General features: G+C 43.6%; 1 protein-coding gene across 1 annotated transcript in view; it reads right to left on the reverse strand.

The window, feature by feature from the left end:
- The window catches only part of ralyl (RALY RNA binding protein like), a gene marked incomplete at both ends in the record, with an annotated part of 91685 nt that extends 79162 nt beyond the window's left edge, over positions 1-12523 (reverse strand). The window contains one exon of the mRNA XM_083632340.1: positions 12268-12523. Coding sequence (XP_083488466.1) covers positions 12268-12523 — 256 coding nt within the window. The remainder of the gene's footprint in view (positions 1-12267) is intronic.
- Between the last annotated feature and the right edge of the window lie 13833 nt (positions 12524-26356).

Genomic DNA, 26356 nt, shown 5'->3' on the forward strand with positions numbered 1-26356 from the left:
TTTCATTTTTTCCGTGGCCTTTCCATAAGAGCTTCAATCACCACCCGCCAATCACACACCTCTCGTGCCTCCGGGCAGACACACACCATGAACCACAGGAAAAACAAGAAGAAAAGATAGATACTGTATGCACCATACCACAGAAGAAGAAAAGATAGATACTGTATGCACCATACCACAGAAGAAGAAAAGATAGATACTGTATGCACCATACCACAGAAGAAGAAAAGATAGACACTGTATGCACCATACCACAGAAGAAGAAAATATAGATACTGTATGCACCATACCACAGAAGAAGAAAAGATAGATACGGTATGCACCATACCACAGAAGAAGAAAAGATACCACAGTAATAATATGTATCACAAAGCCTTTACCCCAAAACACATCATCAAACTATTCAGGAAATGCTTGATTATGAAACAATCATAAAGGATTCTCTTGGTGTGCTAAATGGATTTGGACCCTCATCTTAGCACCAACATGATGTGGAGGCTCAACGCACGCTGCGATGGCTCAGGGCAAAAAGTCTGTTGCTCTTTGTCTCCATGGCAGAGCCCACTGAGCCCAGTGAAGGGAGAGACAGAGAGCGTAGAGATGCAACAGATAGATCTCTGTGGGTGAGCTGAGGCCACTGCTCAGATCATCTGAGTGTCATGGACCACAGCCATCATCATGTCACCGATGGGGAATCTCCCTAGTCAGCTCTTAGCCAGAGGGAAGGAAACACTCAGCCACACGAGTGAGGCATTTGCACTGGCTAATGCACCTTCTGCCAGCACAGAGTAACTAGCCTCAGAGAGCCATAACACACTCCTATGCCATTTATTTGATTGATGGTGTTTTTTTTCTTTTCTTTTCTTTTTGAACTAAACTTGGACGATCAGTTGTTCGTGAAAAGTGAAGCCAATGTGGAAGTGCCTTAAACCTGCATTCAACTGGCTGCAAAAAAAAGTCAGATTGCATGGAAGTCAATGGGGAAATGACCCTACTTCTCACTTGATGTATGACCTCAGTAAACACTTTCCTAATGAGTTTATGGTCTCAATTGCTAGTTTCAAGTCTTCTTTAATACAGTATGTTGATTTTGTAAATTATGGTCCCATTTCAGGTAAAATAGATGATAAAGCAGACTATGCTTTGGGGCGTGATTGACAGGTCGCCTGTCCAGTGATCATTCAGCTCGCTGATCATGGACCAATAGCAGGCTTTGCTGTGGCTTTTCCCGTCCAAATTTACGTCACTTCTGGCTCAAAATACCCCAAGATAGTGACAGTGAGAATGCTAGATTCCAGGCTTCAAAACGAGAGTCCAAAAACCTATGGGTAACATCCAGTGTTGGGCAAGTTACTTTCAAAATTTAATATACTACATATTACTAGTTACTTTCATTTGAAAGTAATGTTACTTTACAATATTACTTTCTGTGTAGAGTAACTCGTTAGTTATTACACTACTTTTGCATTACTTTTACCAAAACAACAGCAGTAGCAGAATTACATTGCTGCCCCGGAACCATCCCGAAAAAGAATTTCAAACGCCTTGAAGTCAGTGTAAAGAATCCAAAATTCAAAATGTTATTCTTTTCGTTTCTTATTGTCATCTATAGTGTTGTTTTGCATAAAAACACACAGTTTGAGTAGGAAATGATTGTATCTTTTTAAATATGTGCTTTGATTTAATAAAATGTAACTCAATTTGTAACTTGAGTTACTTGACAAAGTAACTGGTATAATATTATTGAAATCCTATAAGTAATAAGTTATATTACTGAGTTACTGCTAAAAGTAATGTAATATGTTACTTTTGTAATGAGTTACCCCCAACACTGGTAACATCACAGTAGCTACACCCACATTTATTACATGGCTGGGTTTATGCATTTTTCTCAATCTGAATCAATGAAGGCCGTGTAAATGCTGATAAGCAGTAATCATGCAGACTTCAATCAACTTCACATAACTTCAACTGTACTGCTTGTACTCTGCACACAGAAGATCAAAAAAAGGAGAGAAAAGAAAAGATTTCTCATGTTTGCTTGCACGCCTCAGTATTTGACAGGCATGTTCATGTGAAGCGCTTTTAGAATTATTTTTATTTTGAGAGCACGCTCACAACTCTGAACTGCACGGAGATGCAGCTCTTACCCCATTCAGAATGACATTGCATGTAGGCTATTTAATAAACGGGGTGGTGCACGCCGTTTCACGAATCCTAGATGTGATCTCATGAACTCCTATTCATGTGTGATAGCGTAATGGAGCATCCATTTTTCACTCAGCAGAGAAGCGACACCTCTGTGTGCATGCCAGCTGTGTTTTTAGAGTATTTATGCTCTCATTCATCAGCTGTATTTCATCCATATGCATGCACGTCTCTCTCTCTCTAACACACACACACACACACACACACACACACACACACACACACACACACACGCACACACACACACACACACACACACACACACACACACACACACCTACACACACACACACACACACACACACGCACGCACGCACACACACGCACGCACACACACACACACACACACACACACACACACAGTGACAAGCTTATCTTCTGTGGTGGTGACAGGCTATGACCTTTGACACTTACTACATATCATGGAGTGCAGGGATTAGTCATGACAGTCTCTCAAGCCAGTCTATCTCTTCCACAATCTTCCAAAGCTCCACAGACAGCCTCTACCTCCGCTCATTACCATTTGGACAAAGGAAGTTGTCATCTTCCAAAGAGAAAAAAAACGCTTCAGACGGGAAGGAACTTCAATGGTAGATCACAACTAACCAATCACAACACAACAGCAACTGGCTAGCTGGGATTCGACTAGTATGCTATCAAGTGACTGCACAGGGGACACGGAAGTGCTCATACACCCGCCACTTTTTTGACCAACTTTGAGAGCTGCTCAAATACAGATGAGTAGGCGGAGGCATTTGCAAATTGTGGGAGCCAACACATCTGTCTCGAGAGACTATCATCACACTGGCACCAGGAAAAGCTTAAAAGCATTAACGTTTCCCTTTTATGTGAGTGTTGGATAAGCTCAACAAACATGGTCAATAGGGGCTGGAGAATTGGCACATTTGAATACAATCTCTTCAATAACGTGGCAGTATTAACTCAGGTGTCATCTGACGGCTTGAGGCATAAACAACTTGCAGGTGATAATAACTGTTTAATGAAAGTTTATAGAACAGGAAGACAGATCCTCAGTGGCGGTCATTCCTCGCAAATATGTGGCTGAATCATTTCTTCACCATATTCATAAAATAAAAATGCCAGCTTGTGAGGATGAGATAGAGGGTGCCTCTTAATTGCCAATTAAGGATGTATTTCCCAGTAATACTCCTGCCACATGACTTGTATATTGAGTGATAACCGCGCATACAGAATTGCCTCACAGCAAAGGTTGGTTTGAAATGAACTCTGGAGTAATGAAAATACTTTCGATTATGTTTGCTTTCTCAACCAAAAACAAGCAATCACACACACGGCGTGTGCAAGACGAGCGTCGGATGATTTGCAGAGCACTCGCAAATAAATCACTATAACTATCATTATGGATATTGTGCCTGGTGATGCTGTTGGCTCTGAGTGGAGATGGTCATGCATGGTTCTGACTGGGTTTTATTATCTGGGGTGTTTCTCTGTTTTGCTGATTGAAGCATGTATGATGCAGAATACCCATGAGGCTAGCTCGTAGCTCCGTTTGTGACGCCGAAGGAAAGTAACTTAAACCTGCATTCTTTCAAATGGCCTGCAGGGGACGACTCCACTGGCTGCAAAAAGAAGTCCGATTACATGGAAGTAAATGGGGAAATGACTGTACTTCTCACTTGATTTATTGTCCCAGTAAACACTTTCCTAATGAGTTTATGGTCTCAAGCCTGCTCTGTTTGCTGTCTGTCACTTTGGTAGATAGCAGCTCCCGTTCTCCCCACTCCTCAGTTTGTAATCCATATGACGTTATTTCCAGCTCACCTAAATACGGGCGGGTCATCGAATTCAAATGCATCGTTCATAATTTTGAAATCAGATAAATATCAGCGGTGTTTACATGCTGCTGCTAGGCTACAGATCGACTGCTCTGAGGTGTTTATCATGCTGCTAGGCTACAGATCGACTGCTCTGAGGTGTTTATCATGCTGCTAGGCTACAGATCGACTGCTCTGAGGTGTTTATCATGCTGCTAGGCTACAGATCGACTGCTCTGAGGTGTTTACATGCTGCTGCTAGGCTACAGATCGACTGCTCTGAGGTGTTTACATGCTGCTGCTAGGCTACAGATCGACTGCTCTGAGGTGTTTATCATGCTGCTAGGCTACAGATCGACTGCTCTGAGCGCTCAACTCGCCCTGCAAGTCTCCGGAAGTGTCTCACAACCTCACAACAAGGCGAGCTGAAAGCAAATCCGGGGACTTGCAGGGCGAGTTGAGCACTCAGAGCAGTCGATCTGTAGCCTAGCAGCATGTAAACACAGCTGACATTTATCTGATTTCGAGATTATGGACGATGCATTTGAATTAGATGGCCGCCCGTATGGAATAATGTCATATGGATTACAAACTGAGGAGTGGGGTGAACGGGAGCTACTATCTACCAATGTGACAGACAGCAAACAAGTCAAGTCAAGTCAAGTTTATTTATATAGCCCTAATTCACAAGCATGTCTCAGAGGGCTTCACAGAAAGTATGTCTAGCTGATTCTAGCTAACACACAGTAACAAGAATATACAGAATAAAGATAACATTTGAACAATTGATAATATAGAAAATATAGAAATGAAGAGAGAGCAGAGGAGAGAGCAGGAGAAGGGGGAAGAGCAGGGGGAATGTGAGAGAGTGATGGGGTGGGGAGGGAATGGGAGATGTTGGAGGGTATAGGAGGTGGGGAAGGAGCAAGAGGAGAGAGCAGGAGAGGGGAAGGGGGAGGGGTGTGGGGGAGAAGAGAGCAGGGGGAGGGAGGAGGTGGGGAGAGAATGAGAAATATAGACGCACATCTTGCAAACGGACATATGTCAATTTCTAAGCAACCAAACTATGCCTAATTTAATTGGCTGCAAGCCTTTAGTAATGAGTCCTTTTGCCAGATAAGCACATGTTCACATATAGAGCTTATGGGTGCCTTGCTTTAGGGAAGAGTGGGTGCCATGCTTTGAATAGTGGCGAAATACTAAGAGCATGGGTGCCATGCTTTAAATAGTGGCGGAATATTGCCATGCTATGCCATGCTTTAAATAGTGGCGGAATATTGGAGAGGATAGAGTGGGTGCCATGCTTTGGAGTAAAATGTGTACTATGCTTTAGAGTGGTGGGGGAAAGGGGGAAGGGGAAGAACACCGGGAAGAGGAGAAAGCAGGAGAGTGGAGGAGGGAGGAAGAGCGGGGGGATGTGAGGGAGGAGAGGGGGGAGGTGGGGAGAAAATAGGAAATGTGGAGGAGGAGAGAACAGAGGAGGAGAGATGAGGGTGCAGGGGAGGGAGAGCCAGGGTAGAGGTAGGGTCTAGGGTTGGGGGAGGGGAGGGAGTAGGATACGGGCCCGGATTAGGGCGAGGGTGGGGAGAAATGGGAAATGTGGAGGAGGAGAGAACAGAGAAGGAGAGGTGGGAGGGTGCAGGGGAGGGAGAGCAGGGGGAATGTGAGAGGGAGGAGAGGGCAGAGAGGAGGAGAGAACAGAGAAGGAGAGGTGGGAGGGTGCAGGGGAAGGAGAGCAGCGGGAATGTGAGAGAGGGGAGAGGACAGAGAGGAGGAGAGAACAGAGAAGGAGAGGGAGGCAGGGTAGAGGTAGAGGCAGAGTAGAGGTAGGGTCTAGGGTGGAGGGAGGGAGTAGGATACGGGCCCGGATTAGGGCGAGGGTGGGGAGAAAATGGGAAATGTGGAGGAGGAGAGAACAGAGAAGGAGAGGTGGGAGGGTGCAGGGGAAGGAGAGCAGGGGGAATGTGAAAGAGGGGAGAGGACAGAGAGGAGGAGAGAGGCAGAGAAGGAGAGGTGGGAGGGTGCAGGGGAAGGAGAGCAGGGGGAATGTGAGAGAGGGGAGAGCAGGAAGTGGCAGGGATTCAGGAAAATAGGGGAGAAGAGGAGAAGGAGCAGAGGGGGGGAGAAGGAGGAGAGAGCAGGAGAAGGGAGGGGGGGCGGTGGGATGTGGGGGAGGAAAGAGCATGGAAAGAGAGGAGAACAGGAAGGGGGAAGAAGGGAAGAAGCGGGGGAAGGGGGAAAGAGAGAGGGGGGGGGAGAAGATCAGACAACTGACTACTCTAAGCATTAACCAGAGCTAACTGGGACATAGTATCTAGCTAATCTACAGCCTAATCTGGCCTATCCTACTCTGCTCTAGTCTGATTTTAGCCTGAACAGGTCAGCCTTAGGCTGTAGCTAATCTATCGCCTACCTAAGCTGTTCTAAACCAACCGGCAGCCCTCGACCAGTGATGAAGAGCACCGATGCCCCCCGACCCGGCCCCCGCCCACATAAGGCGTGGGAGGGAAGGCCAGGCCGGGGCACAGCGGCGCCCCCTCACCCCCAGTGAACGCAAGAAAACCTTTCCACCATATGGTGGCAATCCACACATGGATCGCCACATGGATTGCCCCAGTGACTTGGCTGAGGAGGAACCTTGTGAGGTCGTTGTGCTATAGGGGCCCATTGCTGCAGCCCGGGCGGACCCAGCCCCCACGCGACCCGCCCCCCCAGCCCCCAGCCACCAGCATAGTGACTGAGAGCGTGAGAGCAGGCCACGCGGGGGACGGGCCCACCCAGGCCACAGCAACGGACCCCCATCCGGGGACTCCCCTCCGAGACAGGCCGAGAGATGCCGGGCTAAACCATGCACAGAGTTTCCGATAATGAAACTCTGTGAATGGTTTATTATGGAAATAAAATTTACAAGAGAACAGAAAATTGAAAATGTAAAAAAGAGTCCAACAGAAGGGATATAAAAATGTAGTTTTTAAATTATCTTAAGATCAGGGAAGGGAGTTGAAAATCTAAAAAGTAGAGTCCAAAAAGAAATAGAAAATGTAGTCTTTAAGTGTTCGTAGGTTTAGAGAATACTAGTTAATTAGCTAGGTGAAAAAAGGGGTAACAAGATTGGGAGTTCCATGAGGGTGATCTGAGGAATCCATGAGTCCGCGTTGGTGACATGGATTAAGAGGAGGGGAGGGGAGGATAGGAGTCGGAGGTGATGATTAAGAGGAGGGGAGGATAGGAGTTGGAGGTGATGATGAGGCGGCGGGGGGGGGCTGGGGGGGCGCCCCCCCCTTCCCTTAGGCAAGCAGGTGACCAGGATGATGAGGATAGGGGTCGGTGATGGTGATGAGCCCGGGGTGTCAGACAGTAGAAGGAGTAGTGGGTAGATGGCCTAGAGTGACGACAGGTGGCTAGGGCGATGACGGCCGGACCTAGGGCTGCAGCGGCGGGGTGTACGTCAGGCCAATGAAGGACACCTGAGGGGGAGAGAGAGAAGAGAGCGGGGGAATCTGCGCAGAGGTGGAACTAACTCTATAGACAACAATAAAATTAGGTCAAATCAAAATTTATTAGGATTATTTAGGATGACTAATATTATACTGCTAATTCAGGTCTAGGTAGTCTAGGTCTAAGTTTAGACTGATACTGCTGGCTTGTGATAGCCCGCTCAGCAGTTCAGGACTAAGTTTATTCACCAGCTATTAGATTTTCTATCTGAGCTACTGGATCGGCTGATGCCATATTATTAAATTAGGTCAAGTCTAAGTTTATACTGATACTGCTGGCTTGAGATAGCCCGCTCAGCAGTTCAGGACTAAGTTTATTCACCAGCTATTTGATTTTATATCTGAGCTACTGGGTCGGCTGATGCCATATTATTAAATTAGGTCAAGTCTAAGTTTATTCTGATACTGCTGGCTTGAGATAGCCCGCTCAGCAGTTCAGGACTAAGTTTATTCACCAGCTATTTGATTTTATATCCGAGCTACTGGATCGGCTGATGCCATATTATTAAATTAGGTCAAGTCTAAGTTTATATTGATACTGCTGGCTTGTGATAGCCCGCTCAGCAGTTCAGGACTAAGTTTATTCACCAGCTATTTGATTTTATATCTGAGCTATTGGATCGGCTGATGCCATATTATTAAATATGGCAGGCTGAGCATGCACGCTGCACCAAGGTAAATAGATTGTTCATTTTCTTGTCTCTATGATATAATAAGGATATGAGCTGCTGTGTTTAAAAAAAATAAGCTTTTTACAGGATGTAAATACACGGATTGCACATGCCCCGTATTCCTCATTTCCAGGTTGCAGCTCAAAGCATATCATTTCAGTGCATGGATATCAAACAACACTTATCAGGGTGAGTTAAAAATCATAATTAAAGTTGGAAATAAGGTCCAGGTTGTACATTTTTTTTAAATCTCCTTTAATCTGCAAAATATTTGTCAGAGACCTGCCAAGGACCTAGGGACCTGTCATGGCCCAGGTGCTGATTGAAGGTCGCTGCATCTGTACATTCAATCAGGTGTGTCCCAGCCTTGACTGGTAGTGTATATTACATACATTTTTTAAATACTGAGACAGCAACATTTATGATCTCAGGCTTCAGCCCCGTGTTGTCTGTGTGCAGCACTCATTAGACAGCTGCCTGCGCAGACAGAGAGGCCCTCAGTCATAAACACTCACAGCATCAGCTGCCTGCGCAGACAGAGAGGCCCTCAGTCATAAACACTCACAGCATCAGCTGAACAACAGCAAAACAAATGAAGAAAGCAGTCGGCCTGCTCGGGGGCCAGATGGATTTGGGAAGAGGTTGGAACAGTTGAGTAGATGATTGGTTTGATGTTACAGGCAGTAGCGGAGCGTACGCCGGGGCAGAGGGTGCGGCCGCCACGGGCCCACTCGTCAGGGGGGCCCATAAAAAAAAAAAATTTTTTTTTTTTTTTTTTTTTTTTTTTTTTTGCAGGCCAGGCCACCTGGCTGGCAACCTGTGTTTTTATTTTTCTTCTTCAGAACAAGCTTGTCTGTAAAGTGGCTTCACTGTAGTCTTTCTTGGACATAATATTACTTGGCTCAGTGAGTGACAAATTGTGTTTTCGGATATAGGGGCTATCAGCTATTTTACAGTTGTGACTTAAAATGACTTTATTTAATAAAGTCAGTGGTGTGAGTCTGAGAGGAATTCAATCAATAGACAATAACATTGGTGTGTTTAAAATGAGATATTCCACTAAATATGGCTAAAACCGATTGAAACATGCAAAAAAGGCACATTTTTCTTCGCGGCCTGGCAGGCCCGGTTCTACGGGGGTGCAAAAGCATGCATTGCACCCTTATTTGTCTGCATGCTCAGTTGAAAAGTAAAAAAATGTATAAATGCTACAGCTGCACACTTACTGTTTAAACTTGAATTATAGTTGTTGTTTTTCTTTGTTCTTTGATGTGATTTTATGGCTTTTTGGCACCTATATGTAACCTTTTAAGGTTGAGATAATTGTATTATCATTATATGGTCCAAATATTTCAGTAAAGCACTTGAAACACTTGAAATATTCTTGCTTGGGTGGTATCATTCTACTTGAAATGATGGTCAAATGCATTATTTTTAGTAAAATAACATGTCAAATTTTTCGGCCGGCCGGCCTTTGGCCGGCCACCCGAGTGGGCCCGGCCTTTGGCCGGGCATCTGCACCCCTTCCTATTCAGGATGCACCCCTAGTCATCTTGTTCTGGAACCGGCCCTGCGGCCTGGCCTGGCCTTCAAAAAAAAAAAAAAAAAAAAAAAATTTTTTTTTTTTTTTTTTTGATGGGGCCCCCCTAAGAGCTTCGCCCCCTCTGGGCTGATAGGGTCGCTCCGCCCCTGGTTACAGGTGACAAATGTAGTCTGGAAACAGAGAACACAGATAACCTGCCTTGTTGACGCAGAGGAGACAGGAAAATATTTACTTTTGCTCTGTACCTGCTGTCATTAAGTATTCCTTTTTTCATACGGCACACAGCTGATGTTACAGCATAGCATTGGAGTCCACAGTGTGGAGAATATTATCTGCCTTTAAACTGAGATCAGTAATTGTGTTGATTAGAGATAGGACTATATATCGAAATTCCACATATCAGAATACAAAAATGTGACAATATGTATTGTGGGGCAGGGAAACAAATTGTTATATTACAGTAGCTATATTTGATCACAAATGGCTTGCCCATCAACAATTTCAATAGCTCTTCATGGAAATTATATTATTTGTACTTTGTAATACCATTTTTTAATTGTTGTTTGTCTAGCAAGCCATTACTAAAAAGATTTGTAGCTCAAAAATAAACATAATTCTGCACAATAAGACTTTGTTGTTATCATGTTGTAGTTGTATTGAATCGTGAACCCCGTATCATGCATCGTATTGTATTGTATCGTATCGTATGGTATTGTATTGTATCGTGAGGTAAGCGTATCGTCCCGTCCCCCTTCATTATCTTGAATAACATTTTCTTTGTTTCATCATTGGACGCGTGTAGAACATGTGAAGACATAATGGAGAGTTGCAGAGTGGCCTAATGGTTAGAATATTACAGTCCGTCTTTCATCTGGAGGAGCTATAGGTACAAAGTATCACATTATAGTATTTTCATCATGATTTTCCCTTTGAGGTTGAACCCTATTTTTATCACACACATATTTTGAAATACTGAACCCGGAGAACCTGCACACTATCTGGCTCACACTCATGTTTCTTTGCCCTGAAACACCAAACAAAATTCAAAGCCTGGTTTGAATCAAAGCCTCTTGCCTATACTCAGTATTACGCCTTCATTAAACATGAAGGATAGCAACTTAGATGATGGAGGTGTGAAGACCTCTGAACAAGGCGAGGCTCAAAATGATGCTATTCATTCACAAACACGACTAATGGTACACTCAAACTTCAAGGATCAGAGAAAGGGCACATAGAAAGGGTAGATGATCTACCGTAGATCCTTCTCTACTGCTCCTAAAACCTCCTAACAGAAGGTGATTTTCTCAAGAAATCTTTGTGAAAAGTACAAAGTAGGCCTACTAGTTTCCTGAAATTATCCAAGCAGGTACCTTGTGAATTACATCTCCAGATCGTATACAGATATTTTCCATCCCAGCAATGGGCAAACACTAAATGTGGAGAAGACGTTTCACATTTAGTAGCTTGATACAGGAACTTTGACATACTTTAGCAAGTTGTTGTCTGGTAAGTGTTAAAATCAAACTGTGCTTACATTCAGTAGTGGATCGTTTAATGCATTCAGCGGGGAATTCTTCCCCAAACAGCATGACAACAAACAAAGACACTTCAAAATTTAAGAGCCAAGGGAGGCTCTAAACTATAAAAGTCTGAGAGAGGCCCAGGGCATGATATGTTCCCAAGAGACAATCCATTCCTCTAGCCAGGAACAGGCTTTAACAAAACATTCTATACTGTAGTTCAAGTGGAAAGTTTTTGAAGTCCAGAGGTTAAAGTATGCCGGTAGCTCTGCTACAGCATCACACAGACCCCTCATGAGATCTTAATGACATCTATAATTGATTGGATTTATATATAGCGTTTTTCAAGGCAGAGCACCCAAAGCACTTAACATGTGTGTGTGTGTGTGTGTGTGTGTGTGTGTGTGTGGGTGTGTGTGTGTGTGTGTGTGTGTGTGTGTGTGTGTGTGTGTGTGTGTGTGGGACTCACCTCATCCACCGCCGTGGTGTAGCACCCACCTGGGTGATGCAGCTAGCACAGTGGAGAGTTGAGGACTGAAAGAGCCAATTGGATATTGAGGGATGATTAGGTGGCCATGATTGAAGGAAGGCCTATGTGAGAGTTTAGCCAGGGCACCGGGGTTACGCCGCTACTCTGGCGGAGATCTTTAATGACCACAGAGAGTCAGGACCTCGGTTTAACGTGTCCTCCGAAGGACGGTGCTCACTCACAGCACAGCGTCCCTGTCTCTGCCCTGGGGCATTGGGGATGGGGATATTATTCATGACACCAGAGGGAAGGGCACCTCCGACTGGTCCTTCAACACCACTTCCAGCACTATGGTCTCCCATCCAAGGACTGATCACAGACCTGCTTAGCTTCCGCAGCAAGCCAGCGATTGAATGCAGGAGCCATGGTACCAGCTGCAAACATCTGGAGTGCAAGTCATTGCAGAAACACCTCGCACAACACAAGAGAAACAAACACCTCGCACAACACAGCAGAAACACCTCGCACAACACAAGAGAAACAAAAGTAGCAAGAAGACTCACCTAGAGGCTGTCCGGCGATGACGCGCGTGTTCTCTCCTGACACGGCGGCGCGGGCGTTCCTCTCGCTGAGGTACTGGACGAAGGCGTAGCCCTTGTGCACGGAGCAACCCACTATCTTCCCGTACTTGGTGAAGAGGACCTCTATGTCAGTCTTCTTGACAATTGCTGTGTTGAGATTGCCGATAAAGACTCTGGCGTTGAGGGAGCGCGGGTCATTCTTGTTGGTCACGTTGCTGGTCTGATTCTTACCAGTCATTCTCCACCAGTTGCCCTCCTGGGACACAGACAGAGGAGAGGGAGGGAGGGAGGGATGGATGGATGGATGGAGGGGGGCGGAAGGGGGGATGAGCACAGGGCTTTAGAGACTTTGGCCAGGCCAACTCCAGCTAATTCTGCTCCTAGGGGAAATACAGGGTTAGTACCTTAGTTTGCTTTTGGGATAGGATTGTAAGTCTAAAAACACCAATTTAAAATGCGATTACACACTTGGGCTTTCACTGACGCATATTAAAGTTAGGAGGTTTTACTTTTCATTGTATCTGCCAAGGTCAACTGGCCATTACAGCCATAGGCTTATCCGAGCCACACTCTGGCACGGGGGACATGCTGCAGCACTGGATGGATCACTGGCAGGACATTTCTGCAGCCTCCTCCTCTGCTTTTGTGAGCAAGTAAATACAGTAGCTGTCAGCATGACGGAGAAGCTTTGGTATCTCAATAGTCATCCCTAATGTTCTGTGTGCCATTTCACTGTCATTCACCTTACTTTATTCAGACTTTTTGTGTCGTCAAGATATCAGTGTCAATTAGCCACGGCTTTTGGATCCTTCCTCTGCAATCATAAGTGATCTTTTCCTAACCCAAATCTTATCTGTTATGAAAGATGATTGGCTGCAGGATCAGGGAAGTGATGTTTGGCTCAGAAAGAGGTGTACTATAGAATAAATGCATATTGCATAATTGTATTATTATTATTATTATTAACAACAAAAACAACAACACTAATAATCATCATCATCATCATCATCATAATCTAATCATTCTCGTTCTGGTAAGGGTGTATGTGTTAACACTGAGAAACAGACTGTGTGGTATTAATTCCTAAACTGTGTTTTCCTCTTGCAGAAAAGATCATCGTTTAAGAGGCAGCTGTAGAGAAGGATCCTCACATATTTTCACATTGATTAAAAAAAATGCAAGCACATAATTTCATTTTTATAGTGTATTTTTTTTATAGTGTAGAGTTCCAGGTTTTCATTATAGTTTATATTCTAAAATGGATTACATTTAGTACATTAACCACTGTGAAATATGGTGGAGAAAACACTTGAATATTCAATAGTTGTTTTCTCTGTGTCCCTGACACATGGTGATAACTATTCAGCTTTGAGACGAAGAATCTGAATAATGGATCCAATCCTCGGTAAATAGGATTAGTAACCAAGGTAACCGATGTTGTTGGAATGCTGTGTGCTGTGTGCATGCACGCACGCACGCACGCGCACACACACACACACACACACACACACACACACACACACACACACACACACAGCACACGCACACACACACGCAGATGTACACATTCTCTCATAGGCGACTGCTTTCTCGTACAGGAATGTGTTTATCCAAGTTAGCTTGCCATTGCGAGGGATTGTACATCCTTACAGCCCATACAAGCGCACTCTATGGTCTCAGTATCACCACAATTACATGACAGTTTTATTGTGAAGTGCTATTCTGTAATGGGTTTGCTCAAGCTAAATATTGCATGGCATGATACACGGACAGATTCACCACTGAGTGAGGGTAAGGTGGCTTTGTATCTGTACCTGGAGGTGGGAGGAAACTGTCCAGTCATCCAGGAAATGAGAGAGCAGCCATGTGGTGCAGAGAGGAGAGCTTCTCTGTTACACCTGAGACTGACATCATGCTAAGGCATTCAGCTGCTCACTCAGGGATAAACACACATCCTCTCACTTGATAGCACATGTTTTCAGCTTTACACACAGTCACATGCTATTCGCTTTCCAATAGCTTATTCAACACCAACTACAGGGATGTGCGGCGCTTCACGGCCCTGTGGGTTTTGCATCTGTGATGCTTCCCCGTCCCCTCCCCCCCGCAACCTAATCACCAGGATAACATGTCTGCATTGTACATTCCTGGAATCCACAGAAATGTAAACTAGGAATAACCTTAACACACTTAAACCTCAGACTGTCATTACGTTCTATGACGTACATAACCTTAATTATTCATGATCTACAAACGTGAAATGCAACATATTTTGGTGCAGAAATGTTCATAATACATTTTCGTGGATTCCAGGAAGGTTCAAAGCAGACATTTTATTCTGGTGAGTGAGCTAATTTTCGGTATGCCTTCTTTCTGCGCAGGTGTACTGTACTGTATGCGGGAATAACTAGTGTCCTCTAGTAAGAGAGTGGCGTCAGCGGAGGACCAAAATGCGAGACTCATTAGCCAATGAACAGCCAGGAATGGGTCTCGCGCTACTTTTGCATGCTAAAATAAAGCCGATAATGTACAATTTGATTCATTTCAAGGGATGAAAAGCCCTTTCAAAGTACAACACTGTCTATTTTGCTGCAACAGTGCTGCTTTTTTTTACTCAAGAGTTCCACTTTCTACTTCCTGGAAAAAAACTGGTCCATTGGAGTGAATGGAGATGTCGGAACTCTTCTATTATACGGCTCTGGGAATAACCTGCTCAAGTGGCTGTGCGATTTATCAGTGGCAGAAACTGAAAATGAATACGATGCACACACACTCTTGCATGAGCACAGTGCACACGGACTAAAATGAGCATCATAATTACCCTCTTGCGGTAATTTAAGCCCGCAGTCTGACACCCACCCATATTGATGTTAGTGGACAGCGCACAGAGAACATGTCAAATCAGTGGAGGGGCATTAGATTGCCTCTCTCGTCAGATCAATCAGAAGTGGGTTACGGTCACTCAGCCCTTCTCCTCTTCTGCTCCTTACTGTTATATTTCATGTCGTCTCCTCTGTTGTTGTTCTTTAGAGCCAGAGACTAATTTATTCCATCACCAGTCTTTCCTGCTGACCTTGCTGTTTACTTTATTTACAACCTCCATTAAGTTTGTCATCCCGTGAAGTGATAATGTCGCGAAGAGAAACGTGGGGAAACAACGTGGAAGTGAGAGCCACTGCTGGAATAATTGGTCAAATAATTATTTGGAGTGCTATACATTTGTTCTGGAAACGGCACAAATGAACAGTTTCAAGCCAAAATGCTAAATGTCCACTTTAGAAGAAAAACCATGACCTGGTGTTCATTGCTCACTATTTAAAATGATTAGACCCGAAAATATCGCTATTTTGCCAGCAAAGGAGACAGTTAAGTCTTTACTTTCATGCCAGCAATCATTTGATCAGAATAGATGTCACATCTTTCAAAAGGTGGATGTCTCCTTTCACTAAAATCACAATCTTTAATGTCCTGGTATTAAAAACTCATTGCTCCTATATGATTCTGTGCTACAAAAAGGCATCTCAATGTGATGCTCAAAACTAGCCAATCATAATCCAAGGTTGTTAACCTCGTCCATCAAAACAGCATGCTACACGAAGACATCCTGTGCAGTTAAGGTCAATCACTTGCAAATATGAAATCATGTCTGGGACATGAACAGGGCCGTGGGTTGACAGTATCGCTGTATTGGGATAGTGGTTGACAGAAGAAAGAAAGGCCTGACAAGATTTAGTATCCTGAAAGAGCCATATTACTGAAGTGCTACCTAGCTGTGCAATGCATTGTGTCTTGCAAGACTAGACAGGCTCTTAAAAGGTTGTCGTTTGGGTCTGAAGAGGCCACCTGCCTGATTTATAGAGATTTTTTTGGAAGGGAGGGAACTCATTGAATTGATTTCTTGTGTAATTTCCCAGCACTCCACCACTGTACATTTCTCTTCTCCTTGCCTCAGCCACTCTGCTCTGATTGTTGCCAAGGCAGCTTGACGGGCTGTGGAGGAGGCTGGAGGAGAGGCTGCTCAGTCAAACAGAAAAAAGAAAGGTAGCATGATACACCTTTCTCCAATGGTGTTGCTGCCATGTACTGCAAAAGTGGAATAACGCCTTTGTGCATCAAAAGTGCTTTCTGCTTGTGAAAGAGATAGAAAACCACCAATCAAACTCTCGACATTTGTAGTACGTGTATCTCTGTATCTCTGTTTGTGATACAGGTTGCAGAGGTGTTCTGTGGTGCAGCCAGCCTTAACACGAGGACTTTAGTGCAGAATGGTCAGTATAGTATAGGTGCCGTACCTACTGTATACTGCCTTACAAACCAGAGCTGGGGCCATTCATGAACTCAATTGAGAATGCATCGTCAATTCCAGTTCCATTCCTGGAGTTGGAATTGGAATGTCACCCAGCTCTAAGGAAATGGAATGTAAATTGAATTAGAATGACAGAATACAGAATTGCATTCCATACAATTCAATGAGATTCCACTTCTAAGAGAGTTTGCCTTGACTCGCTAAATATTATAAATCAAACATTATGGATCGTATAAAACACAGTTAAACAAATCATATAGGCTGCGTTAAATCATAATGTATGTATTATGATTGCATGTTCATGCATCAAATAACACCTGAAAAGTTCCTTTAACATTTGATATTAGGTATTGATAATATATACTCTAAGTCTAACACATATTAGGTATTGATAATATATACTCTAAGTCTAACACATCTCAGATATGTGCCAAGAAAAAAAGGGCGTTCAAAGAATTCCTTAGTTGAATTGGAATTGACTTCATTCCTGAATTGTCCCCAATCTACAAGGACAAACTGCAGTCACTATGTTTTGAAGGTACAATATCAATACTAGGGTTTAGATTTGGCTGTTAAATAATATGCATCTATCGAAATATAAAGGGCTTAGGCAGGGCAATCTCTGTTTGTTTGTTTGTTTGTTTGTTTGTTTGAATTGTTGTCCCACTGATGGTGTCATAGGAGGCATTGTGGCATCACTGATCATGTCATCAGTGATGTCATAAGAGCAACATCATCTTATGACATCACTGATGATGTCATAGGCACCGATGTAAACTTAAGGGGCACACACACACACACACGCATGTAAACTTAAGGGCAATAACATTTTGTGAGCAACAGTCACACACACCCACACGCGCCAATAGAGCAGGCGAGGCCATGCAGCAGCTGCACAGCGGCCGAGCTGCGTATGCGAGCTGCAGGGCGGGCGAGGCCGCGCAGCGGGCGAGCCTAGGAATGGAGCGCACGTAGCGCACAAGATGCCTAGTTCCATAAGTGCACCTTTGTCAGGATAACAACTAAACTTCATTTTTCTCACTCTGTCTACTGACACAGCTTCTGCCCTTGGCTTTGTAGGGCAGAATCCCCAGCGGAGGCTTGGAGTGAAGTTCAGTTTCTGAGCCAAAGCCTGTAGACGGCTACTATTTCTATCCATTTAGCATGCTCCAACAGTAGTGGGACTCCTGGAGAGCAACAACATCAAACAAGGTTGCTCCCAGCAGCCTTCAAATGGTGATGTGCAGTATTTAAATTGAAAATGGTTTATTTATGGTCTTACGATGAAGACTTTGTCATATGTCACTGGGAAAGCTGCACTACTCCCACCTGTAATGGGCTGAGAGTGTTTTCTGTCACGAGTCGACACTGCAGCAGTCTGAGAGCTCATACAGCTCAGAGCAACTCACTGCCTTCTCAGCAGGGCCTTTCCTCTCACCTGCAGCAAACCTTATTTCACTACAGGAAATAGCTGCATATGTGTTGTAGCTGCCATGTTTTCCCCCTTTCCTTTCTTTCAATCTTTACCCAGAAAATTCATTGACTGCTGGAATGCCTGGAGCAGCGATGCAATTAGCGAAGACGCAAATGGAAGCCATGTCTCATATGGGACCCGTTCACTTGCAGTGGGGAAAATGGAGAGATGAGGTGGGAGACACCCATGGGTGCTGGAGCATGGCGTGCACGACACGGCATGCAAGGAGGATTTGTTATCCAGGAGGAGGCATTGTTTGTGATGGAAAGGGGAACACTTCAGTTACAATGATGAGATTTGATTTCTTTCTTTGGTGCTATATATGCAGCCGCGTGGGGTTGAAACTAATCTGCTCAAACACAGAATACCAATCTCAGTCTGCTCTTAATCCAATTTGATTGGGAAGGATAGCAGCGGCGTGTGATATGATTGGAAAGCAACTCTGCATGGTTGTTTTGAACACCTCCTCTGCACTATGAAACACACATTCAGCTCTCTCTTCACATGGTTGTTTTGAACACCTCCTCTGCACTATGAAACACACATTTAGCTCTCTCTTCACGGTACAGTGTCTCCTTAAAATGTGAAGCTAGACAAACAACATCTGTTCCTTAGTTATAGCAAATACAATGAGGTGTTGATGAAAACATCAGTCATAACTCTATTGAGCGCAAAATAGACTTAAAGACATTAGGCTAGTGGGGCTGGGCAATATAATATTGATATTATATCAATATCGTGATATGAGACTATATCGTCTTAGATTTTGTATATCGTAATATTGTGATATTGTGATATTGTGATATGGCATAAGTGTTGTCTTTTCCTGTTTTTAAAGGCTGCATTACAGTAAAGTGATGGAAATGTCTGTACTTTACCAGACTGTTCTGGCTGTTCTGTTATTTGCCTTTACCCACTTAGTCATTATATCCACATTACTGATGATTATTTATCATAAATCTCATTGTCAGGGGCGGAGCGACCCTATCAGCCCAGAGGGGGCGAAGCTCTTAGGGGGGCCCCATCAAAAAAAAAAAAAAAAAAATTTTTTTTTTTTTTTTTTTTTTTTGAAGGCCAGGCCAGGCCGCAGGGCCGGTTCCAGAACAAGATGACTAGGGGTGCATCCTAGATAGGAAGGGGTGCAGATGCCCGGCCAAAGGCCGGGCCCACTCGGGTGGCCGGCCAAAGGCCGGCCGGCCGAAAAATTTGACATGTTATTTTACTAAAAATAATGCATTTGACCATCATTTCAAGTAGAATGATACCACCCAAGCAAGAATATTTCAAGTGTTTCAAGTGCTTTACTGAAATATTTGGACCATATAATGATAATACAATTATCTCAACCTTAAAAGGTTACATATAGGTGCCAAAAAGCCATAAAATCACATCAAAGAACAAAGAAAAACAACAACTATAATTCAAGTTTAAACAGTAAGTGTGCAGCTGTAGCATTTATACATTTTTTTACTTTTCAACTGAGCATGCAGACAAATAAGGGTGCAATGCATGCTTTTGCACCCCCGTAGAACCGGGCCTGCCAGGCCGCGAAGAAAAATGTGCCTTTTTTGCATGTTTCAATCGGTTTTAGCCATATTTAGTGGAATATCTCATTTTAAACACACCAATGTTATTGTCTATTGATTGAATTCCTCTCAGACTCACACCACTGACTTTATTAAATAAAGTCATTTTAAGTCACAACTGTAAAATAGCTGATAGCCCCTATATCCGAAAACACAATTTGTCACTCACTGAGCCAAGTAATATTATGTCCAAGAAAGACTACAGTGAAGCCACTTTACAGACAAGCTTGTTCTGAAGAAGAAAAATAAAAACACAGGTTGCCAGCCAGGTGGCCTGGCCTGCAAAAAAAAAAAAAAAAAAAAATTTTTTTTTTTTTATGGGCCCCCCTGACGAGTGGGCCCGTGGCGGCCGCACCCTCTGCCCCGGCGTACGCTCCGCTACTGCTCATTGTATACAGAGTGGAGCACACCCAAACAAGTTGAAGAGGTGCAGACTAACGAAACATCAAAATAGTATAAAGAAAGAGAGTCGCACACTCAAAAACTGTTGAGTGTGTGACTCTCTTTCTTTATACTATTACAAAATCTCATTGTGTAAATATTTTGTGAAAGCACAAATAGTCATCCCTTCAATTTGGTCGCAATATCGATATTGAGGTATTTGGTCAATAATATCCCCTACAGTAACTTAGGCCATAACACGGTTTCATGTTAATTCCCAGTAAAGTTACATGACAACAGATTCCTTATTCACTTTCCTCTTTTCAAACTTTATCGGTGAGACGTTGCTGCTCTCGTTTGTCCGGGGCTTCATCACACCTGACCTGAGTACATCCTCTGATACAGTACAACAGTATGTCATATCATCACACCTGACCTGAGTACATCCTCTGATACAGTACAACATCACACCTGACCTGAGTACATCCTCTGATACAGTACAACAGTATGTTCATATCATCACACCTGACCTGAGTACATCCTCTGATACAGTACAACAGTATGTCATATCATCACACCTGACCTGAGTACATCCTCTGATACAGTACAACATCACACCTGACCTGAGTACATCCTCTGATACAGTACAACAGTATGTTCATATCATCACACCTGACCTGAGTACATCCTCTGATACAGTACAACAGTATGTTCATATCATCACACCTGACCTGAGTACATCCTCTGATACAGTACAACATCACACCTGACCTGAGTACATCCTCTGATACAGTACAACAGTATGTTCATATGTCACTTCCTATATTACAGTCATGTGGGCAGTCGATACCAGCAATATAACTAGAACTTTTAACCTCTTGCATGGCAAGAGGTTTCTGATTTGTTGCTGTTCATCTGTCATTTATGTGATTAATTAGGTAGTTAATTCTGAACAATGCTGTTCATGCTACATACCAACTTAACCGGCTGAATCTTGCGCATCGAACCATGTCTTCCTTTTTCAGATCAGATCAACACAGCAGAAGTTATAGCTGTCTTTGTACAAAGACAAAGACAACATTTCAGATTATTTGGCTTTTTCAAATGGCTTTTTATAATGGCTTTTTGGAAATCCGCCTAGGTATCTCCCTACAAAAACCACTGACAAATACTCATGTTTTGGTATTTTTTCATCTCCTTTGAGTTGGGATGTGGTAAGGCCTGTGGCTATGTCTCCATTGGGTTTCTAGCCATAAATACAACAACCACATGCAGGTAACTGTTTACACTCTAAAAGTGTTTTTTATTCTAGGCGAGAATCAACCACTGTGTTTGAGCTGGTGTTACTCAGGGTCAGTAACACATGGAGTCATTCTGACACTTGGAACAGAAACTTCAAAGTCTTACCCTTCAGAAAAGGTCAGGCAGTTGTCTGTAACCCTAGCGGTTCAGCCACAGTAAGCATTTTAGTTTGGGTATGTTGTTTTCACCATTTTCTTCAGAAATAGGTGGCTTTAGCGCTACTTTGTTTTAGGCTGACAAGACAGGTGTATTTTTACAGAAAGATCTTGCCTAGTGTAACTTTAACAATAGCTCATTCAACCTGTGTTAAAACCAGAGGTAGAACAAGTAAATAAACAAAAACACAACCAAACAAAAGACTTAAGATGACATATGAGAGCCTCCTCATAACAACTTTGAGATGTGGCTCTTTGACCGGGCTACTTCCCTCATTAAAACTGCATGTGTCAACATCAGCACTCCAAGCTGCAGCTGCAGACGGGACACATTTTTAATGTGAGTAAATTAGCATTTTTTAACAATTAATTTGTGTCTACTCCACAGGAGGGGTAAAACAAAGTGCCAAATCTTCATTAGGAGCAATAATCCACACTTTAAACATAAGAGTTGTTTCGCTATAGTGAAACCATAAAGCATAGCCTACAACAGTATGCTTAGCAATCCTTTATTTCATCTCGTCAGCTCCTCACAACTGCCAGTTTGAATGAATGAATGTATTTATGACAGTTGTTAAAAATACACAATGAACATGATAAAAACCCATACACCAGTATTAATGTCGAGAAATTAAAACACAACAAAGTCCAGGACTTGTTTCCATTGTGGTCCTCGTCCGTAAAAAAAAAAGGACCACAATGGAAACAAGTCCTGGACTTTATTGTGTTTTAATTCCTCGACAATTTTAATACTGGTGTATGGGTTTTGCAGAAGGATATTTGTTATTTATATATGCACTTGTGAGTGCTGTGCTGCGCTCCATTGCCTGTCTTATAAAGAGATGACAGGCCATTTATTTGAGCTTCAAAGCCTTGCCAACAACTCAGTCTCAGTGGAATTTAAATGAAGTCCAAATTCATAGGTTTAGTTTATGGAATGACTACGCAGAAAAGCGAGCGCATGACGCTCGTTTTTCCACTTTTGGTTTTGTTGCGGACTGTGTATTTGCATGTTGAATTCTCTGTTCTTGAGTAAGATTCAAAGAGGCTATTGGTAGACTTGCCTCCGTTCTGTTCTGTGTTGGTGTTGCAGAGGGGCTGTTGGGCCATCTGTAGCCTGGCCATGACCTATGTGTCAGCAGAAGCCTGGAACCTTGGCTGCGGCCCCGCCTGCCTCTGAAGCACAGCGGCAGCACCACTCTCCCTGGGTGCTGTAGATGTACAGTATTCCTCCTGGTGGTGTAGCAGGGCAGAGAGGCTAGCAGAGGTGAACACACACAGAGCAGAGTCCTTGCTCTCCCTCTGCTGTTTTCACACTGACACAGCTGTGAAGTGCAGCTGCCCCGAGCGCTCGTTCTCGCTGCGAGCAACGCAATCAACAAGTCACCGCGAGTCCATTCACTTCCTATTGAGCCGAGAGGCCAGGGGAACTCAGCGGACGACGTGTGGACAGTCAACAAGGCTGTTTGGCGGAGAAAAGTTGGCCACAGATTACATTTCCGTGGTCATCGGCCATCAACCGCCAATCAGGCTTCCCCTGTTTCCCTACTGATGTGATTTTGCTTCATGAATACATTTCCCCCTGGCAAGTGCAAACGGACAAAAAGTTGTTTACGCCCATTCAAAGCTTCGAAGTTAGCGTAACATTTATTTACAAGACTACAGGAATAAACGTTTCGCCAAAACAATGCTCCGGGGTTGATGCTAAACTCTGAGGTTAACTCTGTTGGTTTTTTTCTGTTTATTTTTGATAAATGCAACCTGTTTACTTGCTAGAAGCTACTGTTACTTATGATAATGATGTAATGTTACCAAAGGAAAAACCAAAGCAGCAAAAAAGGTGCCATAATTAGCCTGTTGTAAAACTCTGTAGCTGCACACAGCTACAGATGCAATCCTCTCCTCGCCCACAGTCAGTCATAAGAGAGCCATCAATCAATCTACTGGCAGTTTGAACGCACAGTAAGGTACGTGTGCTAAAGATCATTTAAGAAAGTGTCCACATAGTTCTCTGGTTCTCTCAAAGAGGGGAACTGATAGAGGTGTCGGAGACCTGTGGGACTTTGATGATATCATCATCAATCAACATGTTATGTTTATGCCTGCGACTGTTCTTCCCTCTTATTTGCCAATCTAAATGTTCAAAAGTAATTATCTCCCCGGCAGAAACTTAACTTTGTGTAACGTCAAGAAAAACTTCTTCAAAAGAGTCTCCGCGGGTCGGTAACTAATCTCCAAAGTTGTGACAAGGATTCAACTGATACTGCCGCCGTGTATAGCAGGTACAAACGTCCTTGTCGGTGCCACTGAGGTGTGACGTGTGGAGAAACGGAGAGGAGATGAAACAGACAAAGCTAATTGAGAGCAAGTCTGCCCCTCGCTTGTGTGAAATACCATGCCCCCTGTTGAAGACATTTGGGTAATTACAACTGTCAGACAACCAATCAGTCCAATGAATACGCCACCGCAGGTTGAAGGCTGACATTACAGAAAATCACAGGTTGAAGCCTGACATTACGGAAAATCTCAGAATGGTTGTGGCATTTTGTGTGTGCGTGTGTGTGTGTGTGTGTGTGTGTGTGTGTGTGTGTGTGTGTGCAATAATAATTTAATAGTTGATGGACTGCACATTTTCTCACGCTGCACCCAGTGAGTCAATGCTCATCCACTGATTGACAGTATAAGTACCCTTTGCACAATAAAAGGAGAAGTAACTGTCTCTACCAAATTGTTTAGTTGTTATTGAGGTGGGAATGAAGCTTTTAACGGCTGGGTCTTCAATCCCTGACATGGACTTGCAACACGGCCCTGTAGAATCTTGTGTAATGTTTCTTTGTTATTTCTGTGGGTGTTTGTGACAGCACATCCTTCATCTATTCAGGCTTTCAGGGTTCATTAGAGGGTCAGGCTGGTTGATGTACTCTGACGAAACGCGCAGCTCACTGGACAATTACTCTGGTTAGATGGGTATTCATCAGAGCAATATGGAGACGTGGTTGGTATTTGCAGCAAATTGAAAGGTTTCTGCTGCCCAAAGACAGGGAGGCAGAGGCAGAGAGTATCCTCTTTCTGGCAGAGACATACTGTGACAGAGACAGAGACAGAGACATAGAGACAGAGACATACTGTGGCAGAGACAGAGACAGAGACATACTGTGACAGAGACAGAGACATAGAGACAGAGACATACTGTGACAGAGACAGAGACATAGAGACAGAGACATACTGTGACAGAGACAGAGACAGAGACATACTGTGACAGAGACAGAGACATAGAGACAGAGACATACTGTGACAGAGACAGAGACAGAGACATAGAGACAGAGACATACTGTGACAGAGACAGAGACAGAGACAGAGACAGAGACAGAGAGACAGAGACATACTGTGACAGAGACAGAGACAGAGACAGAGACAGAGACATAGAGACAGAGACATACTGTGACAGAGACAGAGACAGAGACATACTGTGACAGAGACAGAGACAGAGACATAGAGACAGAGACATACTGTGACAGAGACAGAGACAGAGACATACTGTGACAGAGACAGAGACATAGAGACAGAGACATACTGTGACAGAGACATAGAGACAGAGACATACTGTACACTACCCATGTTTTTCAGAATGTTCAGAAAACCAGTTTTTCTGATTGCTCTCCATTTGGGCTCGGGAAACAATCCCAGAATGCAATGCACAATCACTGATTGCGCATTGCATTCTGGGATTGTTTTCCACCATAGTTGTTGTGTTTTAACCCCTGAATAGCTGGATAATCATATTGGCTGCTACAGGGCTCCTGCCAGAAAGCACTTGAGACACCAGGTGGAGTTCAACAGGTTTACTTCTGTTAAAGGCAATCACCGACTGTACAGTGGATTACAGTGTCTGGAAATAAAAGACAAATAAATGCTACATAAATATAACAGTTCTGGAATATTCACCATGTTTCATGTAGTTAGGGATAAACTGGTAATTGCTGAGAATTATTAAATAAAACGTACAATTCTAGGCTACAGTGCAAATGGAAATAATAATCCCCTCACACAGTGAAGGCCCAGAATTAACCCCCCTTAGCTAATAGCATAATGACTAATGAACAAATAGCCTAAAAGGAGATAGCTAGCTAGCCAAACAATTAGCATCCTTCATTGGCAAACAAACTACAGCGCCCATCTTAGCCACACAACACAACATAATAAATCCAACTCACATCTTCTCTGACTGTACAGGCATCCGCCGTAGTGAAAGGAAAAAAGGAGGCTTTATCCCTCTGATTGGTTTCTAGCCGTTTCTAGGTGCTCTACATGTGTTTACTCGTTTATAACTGCTTCTAGGAACTTTCACGGATGTTCATACCCGCTGTTAAGTCAGCCTCAATAACAGCTCTAACTTCCTGTTTGTATTTCCAAAATAAAATCATTACGAACACAAGATAATAACAACAAAACTCGCTGCATTTACTAAATAAGTGATACAGCTCTGAGGAATTCTCAACAATATTGGTTGATTTACAACCATAACTCATTCATAATATTGGCTACACAAGGACACTACCAGCTGGCATTTTGCCCTGTGTTCAAGCTCCACCCCCTCTACTCGGACGCCCCACCCACCAATAAAAGGAAGTGAATGCAAAGAAAACACCAGCGCAGACACGTGTGACAGCAAGTAAAATGGCGGCAGTGAGTGGGTCTCAGAAACTTGACATCACATTCCCAAGCCCAATTGGCCAATTCCCTGCTAGAGTGTCCCGGTCGTTGCTTCCCCTTAGCAAAAATAAGTATACTTATAAAACGGCTCTCTCAAATCAAGCAATCTGATTGGTTCACAGCCATTGTATAAATACTGTAGCGTTTCAGGTAA

The sequence above is a fragment of the Poromitra crassiceps genome, assembly GCF_964638095.1.
Source record: "Poromitra crassiceps genome assembly, chromosome: 2".
Classification (NCBI taxonomy): domain Eukaryota; kingdom Metazoa; phylum Chordata; class Actinopteri; order Beryciformes; family Melamphaidae; genus Poromitra; species Poromitra crassiceps.